The sequence below is a fragment of the Rhinoderma darwinii genome, chromosome 2, assembly GCF_050947455.1.
Source record: "Rhinoderma darwinii isolate aRhiDar2 chromosome 2, aRhiDar2.hap1, whole genome shotgun sequence".
Lineage (NCBI taxonomy): Eukaryota > Metazoa > Chordata > Amphibia > Anura > Rhinodermatidae > Rhinoderma > Rhinoderma darwinii.
In genome coordinates, this window is record NC_134688.1 from 173,416,150 (window position 1) to 173,442,768 (window position 26,619).

The 26,619-nt window shown below is 41.6% G+C and overlaps 1 protein-coding gene across 2 annotated transcripts; it reads right to left on the minus strand.

Annotated features, from left to right (window-relative positions):
* Positions 1–351: 351 nt before the first annotated feature.
* Positions 352–26,619, minus strand: IRS2 (insulin receptor substrate 2). 2 transcript variants are annotated; one of them, XM_075852494.1, is made up of 4 exons: positions 26,338–26,619; positions 22,083–25,207; positions 21,897–21,933; positions 352–3,098 (listed from the first exon to the last, which is right to left on the minus strand). In XM_075852494.1, exons 2-3 carry the CDS (start codon positions 25,111–25,113, stop codon positions 21,917–21,919), a joined length of 3,048 nt encoding a protein of 1,015 aa, XP_075708609.1. In that variant the 5' UTR covers positions 25,114–25,207; positions 26,338–26,619; the 3' UTR covers positions 352–3,098; positions 21,897–21,916. The 2 variants fall into 2 exon arrangements, with proteins under 2 accessions (XP_075708609.1, XP_075708610.1); XM_075852495.1 differs by lacking the exon at positions 21,897–21,933.

The following is a 26,619-nucleotide window of genomic DNA, read 5'->3' on the forward strand; positions in this document are numbered from 1 at the left end:
GGTGACTGGAATAGCATAGTCCATATATTATATATAAAAGACAAAAAAATAAATGAAAAGAATGTACACCAGGCCCAAAGGACACTTTTTTGCCCTCCGTCAGGCTGATGGGAACCTATGGACACCATTTAGCGTGCACGCTGGGAGCTTCTCTGGCAAACACAAACCCACATCCAGGATGCGAACAGGGCCATAAACCCCCCCCCCCAAAAAAAACCTGTCAAAACAAGGTGGGAATCACATACATCAGCGCAAGTAGTTGTCCACAATGATGGCTCTTAGGCACTACACGGACACACATATATATATATATATATATATAAATAAAAGAAACTATGAGCGAATACAGTGAAAGTTTAACAAACTTTATTTACACCTTTAATGCATATGAAAAAAAAAATTGTGAAAATCGAAAGCAGATAAGGACTGTTTACTTATAAAATTCACCCATATCTTTATGGTTATAAAAGGTGGCAAAGAAAAGTACTTTTCAGCATGATCAGCAAATGGCATAAGTCAAACAAAAACATTATATAGACTATAGAGAACTGACAGCACCGTTTTGTCAGATTTTTTTTAATAATGAATATAATAAATTATAGCAGACATTAACTGTAGCGGTGCACGCCATAATCCCAATTAAGTCATATAATGAAAAATGTAAGAATAAATTAGAATAATAATAATATCATATTTGAAGTTACAAATCCACAGAAAGCACACTCAAAACCAAATCCTAATCATAAATAATGTTTATAATTATTGCATATGGCTATTAAGACAGCATCCAAGATCAATAAAGACTACATACAATGCACTATCCTAGTTTTGTTTGTTGTCTCCAGCAGCATCGCATCATTCATCATTAATTTATAGGAAATATATATATATATATATATATATATATATATATATATATATATTTCCACTGTACATTGGAAGACACTGCAAGATAAGTTAAGTCTCTTGTCATACCACAAATAGAAATAAATTTAACATCTTGATATTCAGAAACATTATGTACCCAGTAGAGAGAGAATAAAATACTGTTTGATAACTTGCGTTTATGATAGCAAAATATTTTAAATTTAAGGGACACTGGGCAAGAATGTACAAATATTTAAATATACATTATGGGGTTTCTGCAAAACCTGTACATTTTGGTTGCATTCTGTAAACTAAACTTCAGATTTAAATATTGCATATGCCTTATGTGAAATTTACAGAGTTGGCAAGATTTAAGCCGGTTGTGCCCAACTACACTAGTAAATCAATCCATAGACATTTCGACATTGTATTTTCAGTATAAATCATATCTTGACGTCAGCAGCTAACAACAATCAGTGCTGTTGTGGTTCGTATGTAGCAAATATTAATTCTAATCATTTGCAGACTAGGCCAAAATAGTTTACAAAGTTTTACATCTTTACATTATATTTATATAGAAAACTACACTATACAGGTTTCCATAAACAGGCCGATTACTTCGAGGCCTGTGCATCGTTTTATGAAGCGCTACCTTCCTCTTTCAACAAGAATCAAACTATAAAAAGGAGCAATAGAAAAAGATATGAATTTACATTCATTTATGTCTGGCAATACAATCCTTGTTAGTAAGACTTTTGTTGAGCAAGTAGGAAGACATGAAGCTTTTCAATGTAATCATTACATATTCAAAGCCAAGACAATGATTTTGTCCTTTAATTGTTGACCACCACCATCCGACTTGACATCACAGATTGTTTGCACTGGAAAAAAAAAATTGCCCAAAAAAAAAAAAAAAAAAAAAAAAAAAAAAAATCGGAGACATTCAGCAAGATTGCGACGTTACAGATTTTTTCCAAGTGGCGGAAAGTTCTAGCAATAAAAATGGGCATGGTGTGTCTTTGTACCAGATAAAAACAAGCTATGGCCCCTTTAATTAAAGATCTGTCATAAAATTTCCATAAAAAAAATAGGCTGTGAAATATTGATATTTAAAACTGCAGCGCTTTTTTATATGTGTGATGTTGCAAACACTGCATGCTCCAGTATGCTGAAAACAAAAAGTGCACGTACCACGTTCTGAGTATGCAAATAGTCACATGTCAAACGATGTCACTATGTGACATCCGCAAGACATGACTGCAGGGATTTGTTCAGCCAGGAAGTATCGTGCCATATGACCAGGCCGATCATTACAGTGTTGGAACAGCGCAGCACTTTGGATAAATACTCTAGAATGGGAAACATTTGGAAGTTTTTGGTTAAGAGCAATGCAGCCAAGTGTGCGTCTGTATTCCTACAATCAATATTAAAATCAATGTAGGCTATAGTAAAAAGTACCTAAAACATGAGGAAGTTATTAGGACATGATAATAGTAAGTGTATCAGCACATAAAATCTACGTACGCCCTAACAAATCACCATTTTCCACTGGCTGCTATTATTGTACATACAGTAATCTGCTAGAATTTCCAAGGAACCGTGTAGCAGTTAGAGTACCATTTTTGGTCCACTTTTGGAATCATGAACAGCATGTGTGCACCAAGGCTTTCTTTTTAAAGCTCCCTAATCACTTGGTGCCATGGTGTGTCCGTTTTCCAAGTAAACTGTGCAGCCAATCATTTTGATCCATCAAGCAATATAGTGTATATTTGTCATATATAATTCTATTTCCAAAAAAAACTTCATTGCACAACCAAAAACAAAACAAAAAAAAAAACCTCTTGATTTATTATTTTCACTTGTTTTTTGAGGTAGGGCGACTGGTACTTGTCATTTCAAAGTCGTCTGATGTTACTGCCATGTCCTGGTCTACTGAAGAATAAATAAGGAAGTTTGATGAAGGCCTCGTCATTCAATGTGGACTTGAAAGTACATGGTTGGTTTCGTGTCGTCCGTGTAAAAATGACAGAATATAAATAATGCCATTCAATGAATGAAGCAGGTCTGTGTCATGGTAAGTTTCTGAAGTATGTCCACCACATGTGTACCTGAGCGGAAACAAATTCAAACCGCAGGAGCGGAAAGAGTGAGACTTTAGCAGCATTTGGTCACAATGTAGGCCCACAGATCTCTTCTGTAGTGTGGTGAGGTTTGGAGCCAGTGCCTTCACTCTGAAATGCATTAAATGAAGAAATTATTTATTACACGTGCAAAAATTTTTAGGCATGTAAATAACTTTTTACCAGCTTTATCATACTTCAAAGCTAGAGTGTGCTTTAAAAGGCGACTGTCTACTTTGAGAATATTTTTTTACACTTAGTCCAGTACACATAGCTGTGAATGTCTCCTATGCCACTAACTTACAGCAAGTAAGGGCCTGTTCACATCAGTGTTCGGTTTCCGTCAGACCTTTTTATGTCAGAGAAACCCATCAACGGAAAGGCAAACGGAAACCGTAGCTTGCATTACCATTGATTTCAATGGTAATGCTTCCGTTACAAATGGCTTCTGTTTGTCTCTGTTCCGTAAGGTTTCCCTTTTTATGGCGTAAGTAGCGCAGTCGACTGTCAAAATGGAAACCTTACAGAACGGAGACAAACGGGAACCATTTGCAACAGAAGCATTACGATTGAAATTAATTGGAATGCAAACGGAAGCTATGGTTTCCGTTTGCCTTTCCGTTGATGGGTTCCTCCGACGGAAAGGCCTAACGGAACCCATCAATGGAAATCGAACGCTGATGTGAACACACCCTAAGGGCATGCCCCCACGTGGCGGTTTTCCTCCGCAACTGTCCGCATCAATGCCGCACAGAATCTGCGTTGCAGATTCTGTGGCGGATCTGCCCAAAATGTGCAGTAAATTGATGCGGACTGGCTGCTGCGTATTGAGGTGAAAGTGCTTCCCTTCTCTCTATCAGTGCAGGATAGAGAGTAGGCACAGCACTTTTCCTAGTGAAAGTAAAATAATTTCCTACTTACCGGCCGTTGCCTTGGTGACGCGTCCCTCTTTCGGCATCCAGCCCGACCTCCCTGGATGACGCGGCAGTCCATGTGACCGCTGCAGACTGTGATTGGCTGCAGCCGTCACTTAGACTGAAACTTCATCCTGGGAAGCCGGACTGGAGAAAGAAGCAGGGAGTTTTCGGTAAGTATGAACTTCTATTTCTTTACAGGTTGATGTATATTGTGATCGGTAGTCACTGTCCAGGGTGCTGAAACAGTTACTGCCGATTGCTTAACTCTTTCAGCACCCTGGACAGTGACTATTTACTGACGTCGCCTAGCAACGCTCCCGTAAATATGGGTGCAGACAGTCACCCGTAATTACGGGAGCCCCATTGACTTCCTCAGTCTGGCTGTAGACTTATAAATACATAGGTCCAGCCAGAATGAAGAAATGTCATATTAAAAAAGCAATACGCATCCGCAGCACACAACATGTGCATGACATCTGCGGACTTCATTGCGGAATTTAGAATCTCCATTGAAGTCAATGGAGAACTTCCGCAATGAGTCCGCAACCAGTCCGCCACTGGTCCGCAACATCCATTGTATGCTGCAGACACCAAATTCCGCACCGCAGCCTATGCTCCGCAGCGGAATTTTCAGCCTCGTCTAAACGAAGCCTACTAAAAAGAAGTGGGAGGCAATGGAGAAACGGGTCCGCTGCGGATTAACGCTGCGGAGTGTCCGCAGCGGAATTCAAGAGCAATTCCGCTACGTGGGGCTTTGCCCTAACAAGTCCTAACACTACACTTGAATTCTATGACCTCTTTAGTGACAAAGTATTAAATTAACAGCAACAAACAGAAGCAGTAAGCTACGTACTGTATACCAGAAGAGAATCCATGAAATATCATTTCATTTGAAAAACATTTAGTGAAAATGCTAAAAGGCATACTTTTTTTTTGGCGGTGACCCACTGTATAGTAAAACGCAGTCCTAGAGTGAAAAGGGGTATGAAAACACATACCACGCCGACAGAGGCTAAAAGGACACTCTTTTGGCCTACATTGGGTGAATGGGGCCTAGGTTACATTTGGAACAAACTCCGAACGGGTTTACTAAACTGGACGTGAACACAGCATTAGGTCCCATACACGCGACCGTGAATAATCTCCGTAATAGCGGATCGCAATTACAGACACACCCAGTTGTATTGGCCGCGGACACCTTTGCGTATCTCTACGGAAGGGCGTCCGTGCCGTAGAACCTTGATGGGAATTATGGAGCATGTCCTACTTTTTGTTCTTCACGGCCCGTGCTCCCATTCTTTGTATGGGGGCACAGCACGAAAATGCAGCCTGCGGATGTGCATGAGGCCTTACACTAGTCTATTCTGAAGTCAAGTAAGCATGTAAATTACACCGGATTAGAACTGCAGGAAATATTGGTTTCCCTAAAGTGCTTTCCAGAAGTGTTTTTGAATTATTCACCTGTGATCAGGTTACATCACGCAAAGCAGTGGCATGCCTCACCTGAACCTCCTCTGTTCACTGCTAATCCACAAAGAAATCACACTGTGCTGTCCAGGATACATGAACAATACTGGAAATGGACCGGACACAAAATACTATAGCACAGACTCTATAAACCCATTACAAAATGTTCAAAAGACCTAGAACATGTGACTTCTATGTTAGATCTGGGCAGCCTAAACCAACAAAAAGTGTATATCTGTAGTGGCTACAGTTATCTGTTGTGGGCAATATGGAATCATAACAATATTAATAATCTAAACTAATGGCAAACTTTAAAAGTTGTTGCCGTCTGCTTAACTTGCTTGTGGTCAACACCAGCAGATGCTGAAAGGGTTAAGGTATTTCCCAGTGTTCTTGTGATCTGCCACAAGTCTGAACAGCTGTCTATTGCTTTTACTGTTGCCCATCTGTCACAAGAGAGGGAAAAAAGGGAAATTCCTGCTTCCGGTCTGAATCCGGCACTGAAAGAAAGTTTGCCAAAGGAGTTGCTCAATGTTTGCTCAACTATATACATGAATTACATGCCATAAATCACTTGGTATTACAATGAATGTGATGTTGATTTATCATGTCCTAGATCAACAGCACATTAATATTTGCATCATATAGATCTGTGATGACGTGGGAAAATCTTCAACCTCATCATCAGCTCAAGACTTGACGATCTCCTTTACTTTAAGTACACAAGGAGATTCCCTCAAACAAAAGGTAAGCGAAGGTTGAACTGCTTACGCTGATGGAAAAATTAGGTCAACATGCAAATATTGCCTTAATACGTCTTTATAGAGTTTGTTTTACCAAATCTGCACATTTAAAGAGAACTTTTACATGTAGATATGTATACATTTTATACAAACGTGAACTGAACTAGATTTCTAGTAAAGTAGTCTGCATTCATGTTCATGATGGGAACGTTGCTATGCGGAACTTTGAAGCAAAGGCATTTCCAAACTTCCTTACGGATTAATATGCACTTAACCAAGGTGAAATGAGAATTTCCTAGAACTTAAAACTCAAATTATTTTTTTTGCGTCACAAAAAAAACAAAAAAAAAAAAAAAAAACAAACAACCCAAAACATTCTCAAGAAAATCCAATGATCAAAGTGTTCTGAATAAAAGTCCTATGCCTGTAAGTATGAAAGGAAGGCTGTCCTGGACGGCTGCAGTATCCCAGCCCATCAGAGGGTTTACACATTAGCCTTCGGTTATATTACTGTACAAACACAATCTCAGTTTGACAGTCTAGCTTTGTGTCCGCCCCAGGGCTCTCAATGAACACACACATCACCAGAAGCCAGCAAAACATCTATTTTTCATATGTGCAGGGAAAAATGATAATCTCTTTCTATTCAAATTAAAACATTTAGACTTGTTTGGTTCTTGGATTGGTGTTTATGTACATGTCAAGCTGAAGCTAAATACATGTCTATTTTATAAACTACCTGATATTTACGGATACAAATATTAGCAGAGGAGACTGGGAAAAGGTTGCACCAATCTGCTAATCAATGCTCAAAATTTCAATTTCTGGCAACTTTTAAAAGGGGCTTATCCAATCTAGAGAAAACATTTTTAAATACAATATTAAAGAGGACCTGTCACTAGGTCATAAGTAGAATTGGTTAACTGACCTGATCAGCGTTGTCTCCCCGATCCCATCCCTGTTTTTTTTTCCTGGACCCCCGTTGCAGAGATATGGCCCACTGTTGTGTTGGTTTCCTGTATTCAGTTAGCCAACAGGGTGTGAACTGTCCTTAAAGAGGCTGTCACCAGATTAGAAGTGCCCTATCTCCTACATAATGTGATCGGTGCTGTAATGTAGATAACAGTGGTTTTTATTTTGAAAAACAATCATTTTTGGAGGAAGTTATGAACAATTTTAGATTTATGCTAATTAGTTTCTTAATGCCCATCTGGGCTTTTTTTTAAAACTTTTGACCAAGTGGGCGTTGTAAAGAGAAGTGTATGACGCTGACCAATCAGCGGCATACACTTCTCTCCATTTATGTCCATTTGTATTCACCGCACAGCGTGATCTCGCGAGATCGCGCTGTGCTGCCACATACACCCACATTAACTTTACAGAGGTGTCGAGAGTGAAAAGACATCACCTACAGCCAGGACGCGATGTCTATTCACACTCCCGACACCTCAGTAAAGTTTCTGTGGGACTTACTCACACTGCACAGCGTGAGATCACGAGATCACGCTGTGCTGTGAATACAAATGGACATGAATGGAGAGAAGAGTATGATGCTGATTGGTCAGCGTCATACACTCCTCTTTACAACGCCCACTTTGGCCAAAAGTTAAAAAACACCTAGTTGGGCATTAAGAAACTAATTAGCATAAATCTAAAGTTGTTCATAACTTCCTCAAAAATGATAGTTTTTCAAAATAAAAACCACTGTTATCTACATTACAGTGACGATCACATTATGTAGGAGATAGGGCACTTATAATCTGGTGACAGAGCCTCTTTAAGCTGCCTCACGCTGATTGGTCAGAATCAGAGTCAGGAAAGATAGCTACACTCAGTCAGCTGAGACAGCGCTATTGAGGTCAGTTAACTAGTTTAACTTATATGGCCTAGTGACAGGTCCTCTTAAAGCATTCGGAGTTAACAGAGTTGAGCCTATCATTTAGGACCTCTAATCAATTAGAAAAGCAGGTATAGAAAAAAAAATAAAAAAAAATGGAGAGCCTGAAGGACTCAGGACGACCTTGCATTACATAGACACTCCATTGATTTAAGCTATTTATTTATAGTTCTCTATACAGCACTGTGAAATATGTTGGTGCTATGTATACATTGCCTTTATTCATATCAGTCCCTGTCCCTAATGGGGCTCACAATCTTATTTCCCCAATTTGGCGCCCGATATTTAAATAACCCCCTGAACAGTCAACAGGATGTGTACTGGCAAGGGGGCGTGTTACTATGGCTGTGATACTGTCCAATCAGATATGTACAGTGCTGCAGCAAGAGCGAGGACAGAGTGTGCGCGCACGCTCTCACTCTTCAGCTTTCAAGATTAGTCTTCTGCCGAACTGGCAAGGGGGCGTGTTTCTGCTACGGACAGTTTAAACGCTCCCCAGCTCTTACACTGTCTGTAGCAGTGACACGCCCCCTTGCCAGTTCGGGTGAAAAGACTGCAATCGCACACTCCCTCTCCTCGCTTTTGCTGTGGCACTGTCCATATCTGTTTGGACAGTCTCACAGCCATAGTAACACGCCCCCTTGACAGTACAGGGTTTGTGCAGCCGTCCCCATTACATGCTGCACATGTATGGGGAGGTGAAAGGTTCTCTTATAATGTGGTGACAGGGCACTTTAAAGAGGCTCTATCTCCTATATAAGGAGATGGGCGCTATAATGTAGGTGACAGGAATGCTTTTTATTTAAAAAAAACTATCTATTTTCACCACATTACGAGCGATTTTAGCTTTATGCTAATGAGTTGCCCAGTTGTCCATTGAGAGTGTTTTACTTTAGACCAAGTGGGCGTTGTACAGAGGAGTGTATGAGGCTGACCAATCAGCGTCATACACTTCTCTCCATTCATTTCCTCAGCACATAGGGATCCTTTTAGATCAGTATGTGCTGTCTTATACTAACACATTAACGATACTGAAGTGTTTAGACAGTGAATAGACATTCCACGGGATGTCTATTCACAATCTCTGCACTTCGTTACTCTTTCTGTGGTAGTTACAGCAAAGCAAGCGTAATCTCGCGAGATTACGCGGTAAATGACAGGTTACAACGAGATCACGCTTCCTCAGCTGTAACTACCATAGAAACAGTAACGAAGTGCAGAGATTGTGAATAGACATCCCGTGGAATGTCTATTCACTGTCTAAACACTTCAGCATTGTTAATGTGTTAGTATAAGACAGCACATAGCGATCTAAAGGGATCCCTATGCGCTGCCTAAATGAATGGAGAAGAGTGCATGATGCTGATTGGTCAGCGGCATACACTCCTCTGTACAACGCGCACTTGGTCAATAGTAAAACACACCCAGTTGTCCATTGAGAAACTCATCAGCATAAAGCTAAAATCGCTAATAAAGTGGTGAAAATAGATAGTTTTGTTTTTTTTAAATAAAAAGCACTGCCGTCACCTACATTATAGCACCGATCTCCTTATGTAGGAGATAGGGCACTTATAATGTGGTGACAGAGCCTCTTTAAGTGGTACTGCAGGGGAATTGAACATTTGCTGCTGGGATCCCCACACATTACAGCTGGTTGCTGGAGGTCCCAGGAATCTTGTGGTAGTCAGCTCTGGCTAGATAATGTAGGGAGTTGCCCAGGCTTGATATCTGGAGTCACCATTTGGACAGGAGTGGTAGCCGATGGTGAACCACCCAGATAGAGAGCCTTCAGTGGCATTGTTGGCTATATACCTCTTCATGTTATACTCTTACTGTGACTCACACCTGACACAAGATTACTATCAAATTCGGGTTTTGTACAAAAACGGTTGACGTCTAGTAACTATGAACGAATGAATGAAACGGCTATTATGGCATAGTGTTCCTTGGCTGCTTTTGGCACAAACAGAACATAGCTCATGAGAAGTTCAAACGGCAGCTTGGAGTTTGCTCAGCAAATATGTGCAGAAAGGGATGCGAAACTTATCCTGTAGTAACCTCAAAGTTATGTGTCGCTCAGTCTGCAAACTACAACTCTTCATTCCATAGGCAATAATTCAAAACCAATGAGGAAATAATATAAATGTTGAGCATTTAGGGCCCATACAGTTTATTAAAGACTGGACACAAAATTCTACTAACACATACGGAGTGCAATATTCAGCGATTTGTGGTTAATCCGTGACTTAGGGAAGTCATAGAACATGTGCCTTACTTGGATCTTGTGAGTTATAGCGAACTTTCCCTGTAGATACTGGTATCAGCCAGTTCAGTATTACACTAATGCCACCATCTCTGACCCTATCCATTAAACCAAGCTGCTCAACAATGCCTAATCCATGCGTCATATAATCCTCCTTAATACTGTATAAACTCTGGGTGATGTTTGGACATTTTTTTTTTTTAATTTAGCAAGAACATCTTGGCCTATTTCAAGGAACCCATAGTGCTACCTTGTCTAGACTAGACCCTGAATGGAAAAATAACTGGAAGACTTGAGGTAAGCTCTCATGTCACTTGCGGTTTTAACTTGGAGTACACACACACACATTCATTCTTCAAATGTTATATTTTGTATACTTTTTGCTCTGTGTAGGTGTACAGAATTTCAAAAACAATACTCCTTGGGCCGAATGCACATTATGTGCGGTTTCGCATTTGGAAAAAAGGCAGCGTAATACAGTCCCGGCAAAGTCTATGAGATTCCATGTAATTTCGTTTCCACCCCACGGTATTTTTCGGGACATAAATTGGCCCGTATTTTCGAAAACCGCAGCATTTCAAATTATCTTGCGATTCCGCTTTCGAATCCCTGTAATTCTAAATAAATTTGCAGCAAAACGGCAGCACGGAAAAACAGCTATTTACGCATCAAAAAACTAACCTTCGGGTGCGTTATTTTTTCCTGCAATTTCTTGCAGCAAAACGTGGGCATGTAGCCTTAAACTCCCTGTCAAAAATAAAAGTAAGTAACTAGTTTAGTGCTTTTATGTTATATAAAGAAAATCCAAAAGCGTTTACTCTAACAAGTGCGTGCCGTCTTGACCTGGTGAAATGATGAATTCCAACATGTTTTTTCTAAACCCTTTGAACCTGCTCCACAAGATTACACATTCCAGTCTGCAAGCCGTTTACTACAGATATTCTTGAAATGTACTTTGACCAGCTTTTAAGTGTGCACAACAGTCAGGAAGAGGGTTGTATAGATATTTTTGCATTTTCTGAATGTTGATTAGAAAGTATCATAGTACATGGGCACAAGGCGCAGCAGAAAAAACACAGGTAAGAGGGGGAAAAAAAAAAAAAAAAAAGCCTGTGAACAATATTTAACATGCCCATCAAAAATTCCCAGGGGTTCCTTGTTGCAGAATGAAAGCGATAGTACCCAGTGCTGAGCTCAGACTAAGCCCCTACAAAACAAGCCTTGCACTGTCCTCTAATCTCACTTGCGTTGTCATTGTTGACTCTGGAAAGAAGAAATCTCTTCCTCTATGTTGTGGTAGGCCGGGGAGGCAGATGGCAGCAATCATTAGCCTATTGTCAGCAGCAGAGCCGGGGTAGATTACTAGTGTGTCTTGCTTGTCATGGCAGGTGCATGGCCCGGAGGCTGCCATCTGCCGAGGAAGGAAGCGTTCTCCTGCAAGATGTGAATGGGACTTGGACAAATGTAAACAACAACATTGAATCTCTACTGATTGGTAGAACTAAAACAGCTCTCTATGCAAATGTCATCATGGGAGATCCTCCGAATGTCTGTAAGCAACCTCAGCAAATAACGTAACTGGATCGTGAGGAAATCACTGGAGCTTTCACCATATAGATCTGTGCAGCCAGGCAGGAAGGAGAAGGCAAGTGCAGATTCAAAGAAAATCAACACAAAATGATTTATAATTCAATAAGTCATTAGAAATGTAGTCGATGTCAATGCAGTTCTGGAGAGACTGATAAAGACTGCTTTATGGTGGAACTCTGTACAGATTAATGCAGATGTCTTCAAAAGGTGAACATTGTTATTGTCAATATATTGCCCTTTGCTCCATCAATGCAAACACAACATATCGGCCTAAAAAATGACTGATAGTCAATGATCCTGTTATATAAGATTAACATATCCTTTAAAGTATTATATCGTCTGGATTAAAAAAAAAGATAGACACATACATACATACATACATACATATATTATATATATATATATATATACACACATATACACACACACACACACACACACAAAGTGTGGGCGTGATTGTATTGTAAAACTATATAAAAAACACTCACTTCACTTTCTACTTGATGGAACCAAAAAGCATGATCCCCAAACCGCGGTCCTCACATCTGCTCATACAGAATTACATGCACAGAAAACAAGTACCTTTGCACTCCCAATAAAACAGATTATTCAGACATGCAGTGACCTGGACTACAATTTCGGCACACTGCACATGCTGAGCTTCAGCAGTCTAATCCCGCACTCCCAGGCAAAGCCTGGGGTCTTTTAAGGGCAGCATCCTTTTTTGCCTTTATTACAGCTACTTAGTAGTCAGATATGAAGGACCTGGGTACTACACTGGGATCAATTCAAGACCCAGCCAGTAATAACTAACAGTGCTTGCCATATTGTTTTTCCCCTTTCTTCTCTTATACGGTTTTAGCAGTAACCTTCCAGATATCATTCATCTTTCTTTACTCATGCCATGCCCCATTCATCTGCATTTAAAGGGTTCTCCTGCAATAGACATTTATCTCCTATCCAGAGGATAGGTGGAGATAAATGTCTGAACGCTGGGGCCCTCACCGATCACTAGAATGGAGTTCCGAGCTCTCCCCACAGGGAGGAGGAGCTTGAATAGAGCGGCAATTCAGCATGTGCGCTGCCATTCCACGCAATGTCTATGGGCCTGATGGAAACAGCAGAGCGCCGTACTCGGCGGTCTCCATTAGTCCCATACAGACTAAGAGGAACGGGGATCTTGGTACCCCCGTTCTAGTGATTGGTGGAGGTCCCAGTGACCAGATATCACCTATCCTGTGGAACAGCCCTCTAAGGCTCCTCTGGCCACGTACATTTACTACATCAGAGATGTGTTACGCATGGCACTGCGTATACAGGTTACACCATGGAGTCTTGTATGGCTAATTAGCCTTAGCAAACACTAAGCTGTAGTTTACATCTGCCGGAGACGCTGCTGCCAAGAAGCAGCTAACTTGTGTTTCAGTGAGTGTCATGTATTTATCATAGCACTATGAAGATGTACAGATAGTGACAAACAGAAGCTACTCATATCAAGGAACTTTCTATCGAGAGGTGTGAGCAACTCATTGTTCAAAACAACCAGTTTATTCTACTAGACTAATGGATGTGGTAGTGAGGTGTTATATTGCTGGCATCTTACTGCTCTTTGAAGTCTATTACTATATATCACTTCTCTTTGAAATAGTCTTCACGTTCGTACCCGCCTGCATTCCTTACAAGCTAATATGGAGCATCTGTTTGTCAAATGCTAGAAGAAAATTATGAATCATAAATTCCAATTTCAAGTTCTCATGGCTGGGAAAACAGCTCTGCAGCATTCAGGTCTATAAGCAGCTCTGCTATTTTCACAAAACTTGAACGATCATTTAAAAACATTAAAAAAAACAAAACCTAACAATGCTTTAGTAGGAACACAAGCGCGTCACTAAGCAGATAAATACATTTAAAAACCACTTTATACAAAGTGACAAAAACAACCTTATACTAAAACATCCAGTTCTCTGAAAACAGAAACTTTAGTGCTTAAAGGGTTTGTCCACTACCAGACAACTGATGACCTATCCACCAGATAGGTCATCAGTATATCATCGGTGTGGGTCCGACACCCTGACCCCACACCAATCAGCCACTCTTTTGGCCTGCGGCCACTCGATGTTGTTGCCCATTATGCAACGTATGGAGCCAGAAGCAGTTGGCTCCGTACATAGCATAGCGGCTGTGCTGCAGAACTGCAGGTCCGCTCCTATTCACTTGAATATTCCGTGGCCAGAGCCAACTGCTTCCGGCATGTACGTCAGATGCCTGGAGGCAGCCGGAGATGCTGATCGATGCGGGGTACAGGGGTCGGACACCCACAGATCATGTGCTGATGGACAACCCCTTTAACTTATAGGCTACTCAAAATGATAGCCACATGAAGTAGAATTTCTCAGGGGACATTTGTCCTTGAGTTCTTCTGATCACACACGGGTTGTGGCTCATCATAAAATATCTGCAATGTTCTCTCCTCTGTATATAGAGAAAGTCAATGTAAGCTTGTCCTATCTTCAAAGTAATAAAAGGCAATCCTCAAGCTAAGCACTTCCTTTGCCTTAAGCAACCATTGTTCTAGGTTTATTTTAAAACAAACACTCCATTCACAATATCCGCACACTATTTATTCTAAACTCTTCTGTGTAACCGTATTTATGCAGAAACACAACTCTAACACACCAGACATGAGAATAGCTTTTATCGTAGAAAAAACACAGAACAACTCCACTTGACCTTCATCAGTCCAGTTTCAAGGTCAGAGTCTAAAACCCCAAATATTTACACCAACCCCTACAAAAACATAACATGCCAGAGTCCACAGCATCGAGCCCGTATGTAAAGCGCAGCAGACGGTGTTTGTCAATACCGCTAGCTGAATAAGCTAAGGAGTAAATCAGGCTTATGTAATATTATGGGGCCTTCTATTCTTGCATGTAGGAATATTTGAAAAGTAAAAATAAATAAAATCACATAAGTAATGCCCAAAACATGTTTTTTATGTAAATGAATAGTTTTTGGTCTTTAAAAAAATAATAAAAAAAATATATATACAAAAACAGCATTTGCTTATTGTGGTCACTGACTGATGCCACAATTATGCAGAAGTTCCTACAAATGTGCAACCAATTTTCCAAGCCCATTGCTGAACCAGACCGTGATGGCAATGGCCCAGACAAGCTCTAGGAATTACCATATTAAGCCAATCTATTATTTATAATCTGAAACAACGTCGCCAGAATGAAACAAAAATGTTCAGTGTATCACTGGAAACCTCGATTCTAAAATCCGGGCATAATGCGGTGTAGCTAGTGGAACGGGGATCAAAGGGAATATTTTTGGCTGAACACACACAAAAAAAAACAAAAAATGGTTGTCATTTCTGTTAACTAAAAAAGCACTCTGGGTTTGTTTTTTGTCCCCGTCCCGTTTTCAATACCATTGATTCCAATGGTATTTTTATGGTTTGAGTTTTGAGTCCGTTCCTCTAGGTTTCCATTTTTTTCACAGAAATAATAGAACAGCACACTACGCTATTGTTTCAGTTAAAAAAAAACAAACTAAAACCTAGCAGAACAGACGCGAACTGAAAACCAAAAAATACCATTGCAATCAATGGTATTGCAAACGGAAACAATACCTTCCGTTTGTCTTTGCGTTCATCTATTTCTCCGACGGAACAGATTAACGGAAAGCCCAAACGGAAGGCAAACGTTTATGTGAACAGACCCTTACGTGGAAACTTAACAAATAACAAGTATACAGACCTATAGCTGTATCAGAAGACTGCAAAAGTAAAACGTTCGCAAACAAAAACACAAATAACTTATTCCACCAAGACTAAAAAGAAGAACATTTCTTCAAATCTTATTATCTGCTGCAATTGCAGGTGTAATATACTAAAATATGTATATAGCTAATAACATTCGCTATGGGAAACTTGGGGATTTATCGATGTACTCTTTGCCTACTAGCCTGGTATTTTCTGCTTTCATAGTCACAGTTTTAGAAATTTCAGTGAACCCAGCCTTATGGCATGATTGTGGCATATTCCATAGGGAATTGTGGAAGAATTCTCCCCTAAAAGCATTGATTTTAGGAAAGAATATTTCCGAAAAACATTGCAATGCAGAGCACCACACAATGGCACACGGAGTGTCTACAGCTGCGTAGAAAGGAGTCTTAGGGCCTCGGGTGTGCCACCACACCGACTCTGTGCACAGCTCTGCCATGTACATGATGCCCTATAGATTATGCCAGTTTGCAGCATTTAGTATGACTGTTGCAACTCGTCCACCTTGAAATTGAGAACATCTGCTGGTGTCTGGGTTACCAAACTACAGATCATTTATAGGCAACGTCGACCAGTCTGCAACGTAAAATGTGTCAGGCTTATATTGCACGGTCCATCAATTTATTACAGTATATTACAATCAATTTATCGCCATTATGGATGTTGTCAAGCGTACATATTGTGTTCAAGTATCATTATCTTGCATGTTCATTCGTAATAGTGTTATGTTTACTATAACAATACGCCTGCACGAAAATCTATGACATTACACATGTACTTTACTACAATCAGTAAATACAGATTTAGGATCTGCTGTGCAGCCTGAGACAGTGCCTGTAGTATCTGGTTTTCCTAAGCTTCCAGATGCTGCCTCTAGTACCGGGGTAGCGTAAAGAGGACTTGGCCAGGTCTAAAGAATGCACTGCTTAGATTTCAGCTCACGAGAAGGGTTCTATATAAGGATATGTTGTTGTCTTTGCCTGTTTAATGTTCTGTCAAGATACCAATCTCAGTCAGAGTGTCTATAGAGGCAGATCATGGGGGATTATGGGGCCAAGAACAAAATATTAAAGATCTCAGCGAAATCTTACAATAGGTTTACATGCGATGAGCTCGTGTAATCTGACAATTCTTGGACAATTTTAATGAAGGTTTCAGGTTGTTAGGCTGTCACATTATGTATTGTTTGAGTGTCTCAATAATACATCAATCTGTAACTTTTCTGTTACTACATGTTGTTGAGGCCTGGAGTCTCCTTTCGCTCAGGTTATTTTTTTTCACACACGTATATTGAAAGAGCCATTTGCTAGTAGATGAACGCAAGACAATATCTAGGGCTCTGTTCCCATTAGCACCAAGGATTCCACTTTCCAACAATTCCAGGTGGATCCCATTAATTTATGAAGCATCCATCAGGTTTCCATCTTTTTTTTATTTTTTTTCGTTAAACACATAGAATAGTGCTCGAGACTGCACTTTTTTTTGTAATCAAAATGGAAATCCTGCGGAGCAGAGGTAGTGGCAGTGTAGAAACCGAGCCCTAGGGATCTGCATGAATAGCAATGCCCTTATATAATGATATAACATTGACACTAAAGTGGGTTTTACACAGGCCGATTATCGGGCAGACGAACATTAATAGAACGCTCGTTGCTGATAATTGCCCTGTGTAAACAGGGGAACGATCAGCAGATGAAGGTGCGAACACTGGATCATCTGCTGGTCGTGTCGTTTTAAAAAAGTAAAATATTATCGTTGTCAGCAGCACATCTCCCTGTGCAAACACAGAGACGCGCTGCCGACATGATAATAATGTATGGGGACCAGTGATCGGAGTAACGACCGCTCGTCCCCATCTATAGCTCCGTGTGACGAGAGCAAACGAGCGCCGATCAACGATGTCTAGTTGATCGGCGCTCGCTGCACCGGCAATGCAAATTCTGTGTGAAGTTACTGCCATTAGGTGTCTCCATTTCTGTAAGCTGCTGTCCATCCCGCTGTTGTCAATCAAACTGTCCCTAGTTACAGCCATACTGCAAGAGGTGGAGGCGAGTCTCTACACTGCCTATTCAAGTCTACGGAAAGGGGAAGGGAGAGCAGAGAGAACAAGAGACACAGACATGCTGCCAATACAAGTCTATGGAGAGGGGAGGGAAAAACAGGAGCAAAGTGAGAAAGATACACATAGACATGCTGCAGCTTCCTGGTAAGTGTTAGGCCTTATTCACACGACAGGGTCCAAGTGTCTGCCGATAAAATCGGCAGTTTTTCCCGGCCGGTTTGCATCGGTTCCGGGCCGTGTTGCCATTTTTAACGGCCGATGTTGACCCGTCTTGCATCAGTTTTTTTCCTTGTCCGTTTTAAAAATCGGATTAATTTCATTTGTACATTTTTGCCACACACTTCCCTCTGTAGGCAGTGCCACACAGCCCCCATATATGGACACAGTGAGGTCAGGGACTTCTGCTAGAGCGGAATCCCCAATCCCCGGCCAAAGCATTTCTGAAGCTGTGGCCGGGGATTAGGGATTCCGCTCCTACAGGGAGCAAAAAAAATAAAAAATACCCTCCTCCTCCTCCTCCTCACATGCACTTCGCACTGTGAGTAGGAGGAGGCGAGAGCGAGCGACAGAAGACACGGCCGTCACTCAGGACACATTCAAGTGATGGCCGTGTATTACCCGGCCCCATAGACTTCTATGGAAGCCAGGCGGACAGGGAGAACGGACGAAGATAGGGCATGTCCCTTTTTTGACGGCTGGGTTTCCCGGGCTGTCAAAAAGTCGGTCGTGTGAATAGCCCCATTTAGGGGTCTATTGTTCCTACTGCAGCCGTGTGACGGACGTTTTTTGTGTGACGGCCGAGAAACCCTGTCGTGTGCATAAGGGCTTACGGTCTCACCCCAGTGCCGGATTCTCAGCTACCCTACTATTTACTGCTGTATTATCTCCTCCATGCGGCTACAGTATATACACACACACACACACACACACACACACACACACGATAGAGATAGGAGGGCAAGATTATTTTCTGTGGGCTGTGTATAGAAGACATGGTAGCATTTAGGCCACCCACTAGTTCAGAGAAAACTGAGAATTATAGATAGAGCCTGCAGAGGGCAAAACTGCTAAAAAAAATGCAGAATACAAATCCTACAATGGCCAGAAATAGTGTTATTCCTCATGTACACACATCTGACAGCTTATTCTGATACGTCACCTGAAAGGTTAGGTACGCTTTAAGGGAATTACTAGCAGGGCCTTACAGAGCTGCACTAAATGCTCCAAGCTGGTGAAATTGACAGACAAACAAAACCTGTAGTTTGCCAATAGGATAACTACTAGAAATGTGAAATTCCTCATATAGCGAAGGCAAATTAAAAAAAAAAAACCTTCACCATCTTTGCTACGTTTATTGATATAAGAGCAAGCACAAAAAGATTCTCACTTGAACCTTAGTGATCTACATCCTGCTGCATTAAATGGATATCAAAGAATTGAATAACTGAACGTGATCAGATACATTCTGTGTCCTTACCATGAGCCTACACTTCTAAATCAATCAGTTTACGCTAATAACAGAGATATTAATGTCTGGTAAGGGCTTTATGTCACAAGCTAGTGTATCTAAACTCAAGCATACAAAGCTGAAATGCTCATGACTGAACTGAACAATTGTCTTTTTATCAAATGTAGCCATTTCCAGATGGTAGAAAATGTCCCCTTCATTGTCACTAGTGCGTATGGCAGCAATTCAACCGTATTATCACAGAGGAACCTTCTAACTAAAATGTTCACCTCAGGGGACCCCTATAACTAGCCAACCCCTGCTGTAAAGGGGACACTTCTTTCTGTTGCGGTCTTCTACGGAAGCCTGGTTGGAAAACATTGATGTATGAAATGGTAAACATTGAGATACATTTAGACACTAAAAACACAAAATTAACATATCCACAAGGGTAAGCAACATTGGCATTTGATCCATTAGAAAGCTGCATGTTCGGAATACAAGAAATGGTGTGGCACTGCGAACCCCTTTTTCTCTAAAGCAGAAAGCAAGCACATGCCAAAGCTCTTGGCACTAGTGGGTTCAATCCAACCACAGCTTTGAGCTCTAGTGAAGTCTGGTGCCTGGATTCAGAGAAGGGGGGGTGGGGGGAGGAGAAGATAAACAAGTAGGGGGAGGGTAGAATTACTGTACCAAGAGGTAAAGCAGAGGCGATCAAGAAATCTCGGCAATTACAAAATATAGAATTCCGATAAGGGGCTGAGATGTAAACTCCTGTAATTATTAATGAAGCCGCTGCTCTGCAATTATCATATTTTCTACATATTTGCCAGGTTTCAGCCTCCCTGAGAGGTTGGTATATATCTGGCATTTCCTAATATTTCCATTTTTTTCTCTATGCAAGCTGAGCGTGCAAGCGTCAGACTGCAATCCTTTTATTTACTACACAACCAGACCACTTGCAGGTCCCATTGGAGAAAAAAAAAAAAAAGAGAAGAAGGACTAGTACACAATTCACAAGAGTCTTTTACAAAGCAAAACAAGAATGAACCCTCCCCGTTCAATGCTAATCTCTGACAAGCTGCTCTTTAATGGTTGAGCAGGGAAAGCAGAACTAGAAGCAACGCTTTGACAAGCAAATGAAAAAACGCCAATATCTGAGCAGCAGAAAGAAGACATTCATAAATGTCAACAATAAGCAATATCCGAATTACAACGTAACAGTAGAAGAGTAGACGCCAGACTAAGGAGCCATTGACACTTTCCCCTCCATAACTGCAGACTATGTGCAGAGTGGAAACATTTCACTTATTTAACCTTTCCCTTACAAAAGAGGATTACATGGCACTTCCGGAGCTTATACTCTTGGTTTATGAAACCGGTTTCAGACGCATGAATATCATCTTGTGTAACATACATTCATTGAGAGAAAAGCGCTTCCCAAGTAACAAGTCCTATATCCATGGAATGCGATTTCCTATCATTTTGTTACAATCCTAACACAATATTGTGTAAAAAGTAACCATCATGTAACAAACAAACATGTTTATCTGTCACACCGACCCAATATTAAAAGAGACAATTTCTCCATGTAAATGGGCTTATTTTCAGCAAGTCGTCTTTTTTTTAAGCCACCTCAATCTAGTTACAAGTGCAAAGTCCAGAGAACAAACAGATTTAGCAAATAATACTGCAATGCACAGCAAAAGTAGTATTTACCCTGAATGAGAACTACGCAATGACATGCACGGTGGGTGTCTAGAGACATACTACTCATCAATCAAGTATTCCACCGATCCACAAAACAACCCAAGCTTTCTGGAATTGGGAGGCTAGGTTTTGGAGTAAAAGCTACCCAATCAAATGCATAGGAAGAATAGTGCTGACAGAGATGGCTGACCTCTTTATCCCCATGTCATTGACAGGCAGAATAGAAAGAATGGTCTATGTACCATCTGGTTAAAGGTTAAAAGACATCAAGCCTTTGATTTCTCCGTATACAGAGAGAGAGAAATGTTTTTTAGGGTTTTGAATAACAAAATTTTCAAAACTAAAAGAATTAAAGTAGAAAATCCTTCAGCTCGTATTTAGGAATTTGCATAAATAATACCCTTATAACTCAGAAGACTTTAACCTTACAGGATGTCTCGTCCTGTAAGGTCTTGGCAGGACTTCTCTACACACCATAGCCAATGCAAAGTAAGGAAGTCTCCAATACTGTGGGCAACCATTATTAAAACTCTGATCACATCTGATCCAATGTATACCTCTGAACGAAGGATTTTATATATGCCATTGTATATGTATAGGCTCCAATATTTGGGGGGGGGGGAATGTATTCCGAACAGTATACATTTTTGGTGGGATGTCTCTACATAGAAAAACTTGATTGACTGCGCTTTTCTATACAGTTTTTTTTTTATAAACCTAAAAAAAAAAAAAAAAGGTATACCGACTAGTCTGGCGGAGACCAAAAGGACACTCTTGACCTCCGTCGTGGTGAATGGAGCCTTATGTATGTTTAGCATATACGCCGGAATCATTTTCCAGTGTATACACCAAACGTAGTGCTCAATTGGACGTGAACTCAGACTTATAGTTACAACACCACATGGAAGTTGACAAGCTACTCTGAACACTGCTGTTTAATTCTTATCCCATGTGAGATGGTATCACTTCTAGCTGTATTGTTCTATGATATGGAGTAATCGATGCACTCAATAACAAGCTACTCACATCCGTCACTCCGAGAAGAATCATGAGCATTTCATTACTAAATAAAAGAAAAAAGTCATTTTCACACTTGTGTTATATATGTATTGCTATACATGCTTATTGTATATAGGCTGTTAATGGATTACACATCTTCTGGCTACATTAAGACAGATTAGGAATATTAATTCAGAAAAGTTAATGCCTCACCTCTGCCAGTGGTGGCACCCTTCATCCTATGTCCCAGGAAGTCTATGCTTGGATAGGATCCAATGTCCATACTGGCAAGTCCAAGAGTGGGTAAGTGCCCCCTGGAAGAGGCTTGTGTTAGCAGCACTAGGTTTCGCTCTTCAGGCGACAACTCAATGGCAATGTAGTTCAGTCCATTTTGGAATCCAGCTGAGGTTTCCCTGCACATAGGACTGCCACATTCACCAGCCTCTAATGTCTCTCCAGGTCTTAGGGACACATTCTCCACTGAGGCTGAGCTATGCCTCTTGGGACTATGTGCAAAGGAAGGAGATACAGGAGTCACTTGGGTAGTAGATGAGAAAGTCTCAGAACTGTGGCGACGCCGCCCACCTTGTGGGTCTGCCCGAATGACCTTCGCACCCCTATTAGGATCTGGGGGAGGACTATGTAGATTAAAGCCCCCATTCATCTGGTCCATTAGCAAAGTAAGGCGCTGCACACTAGAAACAGTACTGTCTATAGGTAATGTTTTATTATCCGTTAAAGATGCAGGAGGAGATGTTTGTGGTGGAGCCTTCCTTGGACTCATTTCTGTGTAGTCTGAATTTGGACATAAATTTGAGGAGACTTTTAACTTTGGAGATGGAGGGCAAAAATCTAAATTCATGTAGTCTGAAATTGGAGATTCTTGAGGTCCAGATCCAGACGATGAAGATGATGGACTTTCAGCAGCAGGTAGAGATGTAGAACCTGAAAGAACAGGTGGAGGAGGCAAAGTCAGAGTATCTTGGGACCTTGTTTCTCCAAAGTATATATGAATATATTCCCCTCCAGGTGGACTAGGTGGTTCTGGAGGATGCTCACTCATACTGGGCAGCGTGCGCAGCGCAAGCCGGGATGGTCGAGCTACTCGACCATGTGGAGAACAAGCAGTGGACCTCATCATTACATATGGTTCCGCATCTGCAGGGCTAATAGTCTGAGGTGGTATTGTGTGATTTTGACAGCAACAATTATTTTTAGGCTGCATGAAGAAATAATCAGGAGGAGTAAATGATGGCGACTCTGCAGGTGAAAGTCGATGGTGCACAGATACTGGTCGTGCTTTTTTACCACACCACATAGGCATATAACCGTCTGGTGAATCCTCCTGGGAACCTGCAGAGAACTCAGTGCAAGAACGTGGGTGTAGGATTTGCTGAGGTGCAGACACACTAGCTGGGCTCATCGCAACATAATCTGTGGAAGAAGAAACAGTAGCAGCACCGTGGCTCATTGGCATATACCCATCATCCTCATGACGCCCAATCTCCACATCTGCATAGTCTTCTCGATAGGGGTGGTGTGTCTTGGGAGATGAGGACAGAAGACCAGGACTTCCCTTAAATGTGGCACGAATCAGAGTAGACTCATCAAGGGAAGCAGAGGAAAGTTGAGGAGTTGTTGCTTTCTGTCTTCCTGAGGTTGTTAAGGAGTATGTTCTCTTTCGGGGACACTTTTCCAGTGCTGAACATTCTAGTCGCCGAGCAGGACATACACAGCCACCTGGAAATGGCTTATCCATAGACATGTATCCATTCATGTCCCCCGTTTGGGGTGGAGTACCTGAAATAGAATCTGGAGTTCCACTTCTACAGCTCAAATACGCACGTGCCAATTCTCCTGGACTAGAGCTATATTCATCCAAAGACATGAAACCTGTGTCACTAGGTGACCCAGATGCTGAAGCATTGCAGCTAGAAGGTCGTGGGAGAATAAGGGGATCAGAGGCAGACCCATGACCACTGCTTCCAGAGGATAAGCTGATTGGGCTTGCAGCAGTTGGTGGAGACCGGGGAACTGGCATGGACATGGACCTGCTGTGCTGTAAGGGTCCTGGTGCTGGAAACAATTTTCCACTACGACCACCCAAACTTAATGTATGGGAACGGCTTAGTGGTGCTCGGAGAATACTAGGACTTAACGGACTATTTACGACTGTCCTGTTGCTCAAGTTATCTCCTTCACTAGCAGTTCGGAGTCGGGAAGATTGGTTTATTGGAACACTAGAAGAAGAGGGAGGAAGATCTGTACGGGTCCTTCGGGCCAGTCCTGTCTGGCTTGGAGGCAACGGAGTATGATGCCGTCTGCCTGGGACTGTAATAGGGTTAGAGCTAGAAGACTGGCTTTTACTGCGAGGCCTAAATTCAGCCAACTCCTTCATGGCCTTCATAGCCTCCAAAATAGTCTCATGAATGCTCTGGGCAACCACGCTGTCGTCAACCTGCATCCAGATCTCCCCTGGTCCAGTGGAAGCAGAACGACCAACCTCTACAAAAAAGTAGTTGTCTGAGTGACCACAACGTCGGATATTCATCAACTGAAGGGTCACGGAGGGAGTTTCACTATTCAAACGCACAAAACAGATGCTTCTTGCAGACAAGCAAAGTCGATGCACACCAATCAGACTTTTAATCTGGCCCAGACCCCTGGGCTTCAAGTTTACTTGCCAGACCTCTCTGTAGGCTGCATTGGCTGGTGTTATTAGTCCATAGTTTGGGTCCTCACTCAGTGTCAGGTGGCTGCTGCAGCTTGTACCACAGCTGGCAGTTCCTGAACAGCAGCATCCACCGGTACCTACACAGCCATTTCGGTCTCCCTCTCCTCTGCCAGTGCCAAGCAGCTCTGTGAGAGCCCGATACCAGCTTTCCTGTTCCTGCTCGTTCTCTGCTGCCACAGCAAAATACTCATCCCGAGTGTAAAGGGCAATCAGGTACTTGTTTTTAGCATCTGCCCTCTTGTTAATATTAAGACAGCTGTCCAGAGAAATTACCCTTTTGGCTGCTGCAGACTTGCTCTTCCACTTCTTCTCACTCTCATAGTACTCAAGCCTGGCAGCAGGGCACCCCTCTCCGGGCTCTTTCAGCACAAAAAAACGCTTGTGGCCATGCTTCTGCTTGCGTAAATAGCCACACTTTTTTACACTGGTGCTGTTGTTGTTGTTGTTGTGGTTGAGATTAGAGCCAGCAGCAAGGAGGACTGGTTGTCCTGGAGTGGGAGGGCTGGCCATCCTCTTCTTACTTCCGAACCGCTGCTGCTTAAGTTCAGTCGCAAGGATGATGACAGATAATGCGTTAGTAGTTTTCCACCTGCGTTACCTTGACCTTCAACATGAAAAAAAAGAGAAGACTTGAGTAAGGTGTAGTAAATTCAGGGAGCGATTTACAATGAATGTAGTAATAATCCAGTAACATACACACACGTGCATACACATTCGCAAATATGACACACACACACACACTAGGAGGTGTATTAGCAATCTATATACACACACCTACGTAATCCACTCTCTACACATGCCTAATATAAGCCTCCTGTATAAGTGGACAGTGCACCACTATACACACAGCTGAATACGCACTAATATATATATATATATATATATATATACATACACACACACGATCCAAGCTTCCTGGACAGGACAGTGCATCACTATATATAAATATATACACATATGCCTGATCTAAGCCTCCTGCACAGGACAGTGCATCACTATACACATAGCTAACATGCACTATATATAAATATATATACACACACACACACACCTGATCTAAGCCTCCTGCACAGGACAGTGCATCACTATACACATAGCAGATATGCACTATATTATATATACATATATATATACACACACACACACCTGATCTAAGCTTCCTGGACAGGACAGTGCATCACTATACACACAGCGGAATACGCACTATATATATATATATATATATATATATATACACACACATACACACACCTGATCTAAGCCTCCTGGACAGTGCATCACTATACACATAGCTGAATACGCACTATATATAAATATACACACACACACACACCTGATCGAAGCCTCCTGGACAGTGCATCACTATACACATAGCTGAATACGCACTATATATAAATATACACACACACACACACCTGATCGAAGCCTCCTGGACAGGACATCACTATACACATAGCTAACATGCACTATATATATAAATATATATACACACACGCCTGATCTAAGCCTCCTGCACAGGACAGTGCATCATTATACACATAGCTGAATACGCACTATATATATATATTATATATATATATATATATATATACACACACCTGATCTAAGCCTCCTGCACAGGACAGTGCATCATTACAGTAATACCAATGCAGCAGAAAATAAGGAGATCTCTGAATGAAGACATAGTAACGCTATACAGAGTACTGAGCTGTTTACACAAGACAAGTGACAGACCTTACAGCGCTCCTGAAGGAGAGTCCTCAGCTCCGTAAAAACATGTTGTGAGTCCCGACGTTGCCTCAGACGCTGTTTACTCCTGAAGTGCAGCAGTAGAATGGGAATAAACAGGCAGCAGTTCTGTCAGGTGCAGCCATGCTCCTCAGCTCCGGCTGCCAGCCATACGCTTACTCTCCTGGTATCGGTCACCGTGTAAATAGCGCATCTCATCCAGTGACTGAAGTAGAGAAGCAAAACAACATGTGACGTACCAAGTTACCGACAGTGAACACTCACAAA

Bases quoted from the DNA above. Each gene is read 5' to 3' on its own strand.
- IRS2 (XM_075852494.1), bottom strand. From the start codon at position 25,113: ATGGCCAGCCCTCCCACTCCAGGACAACCAGTCCTCCTTGCTGCTGGC.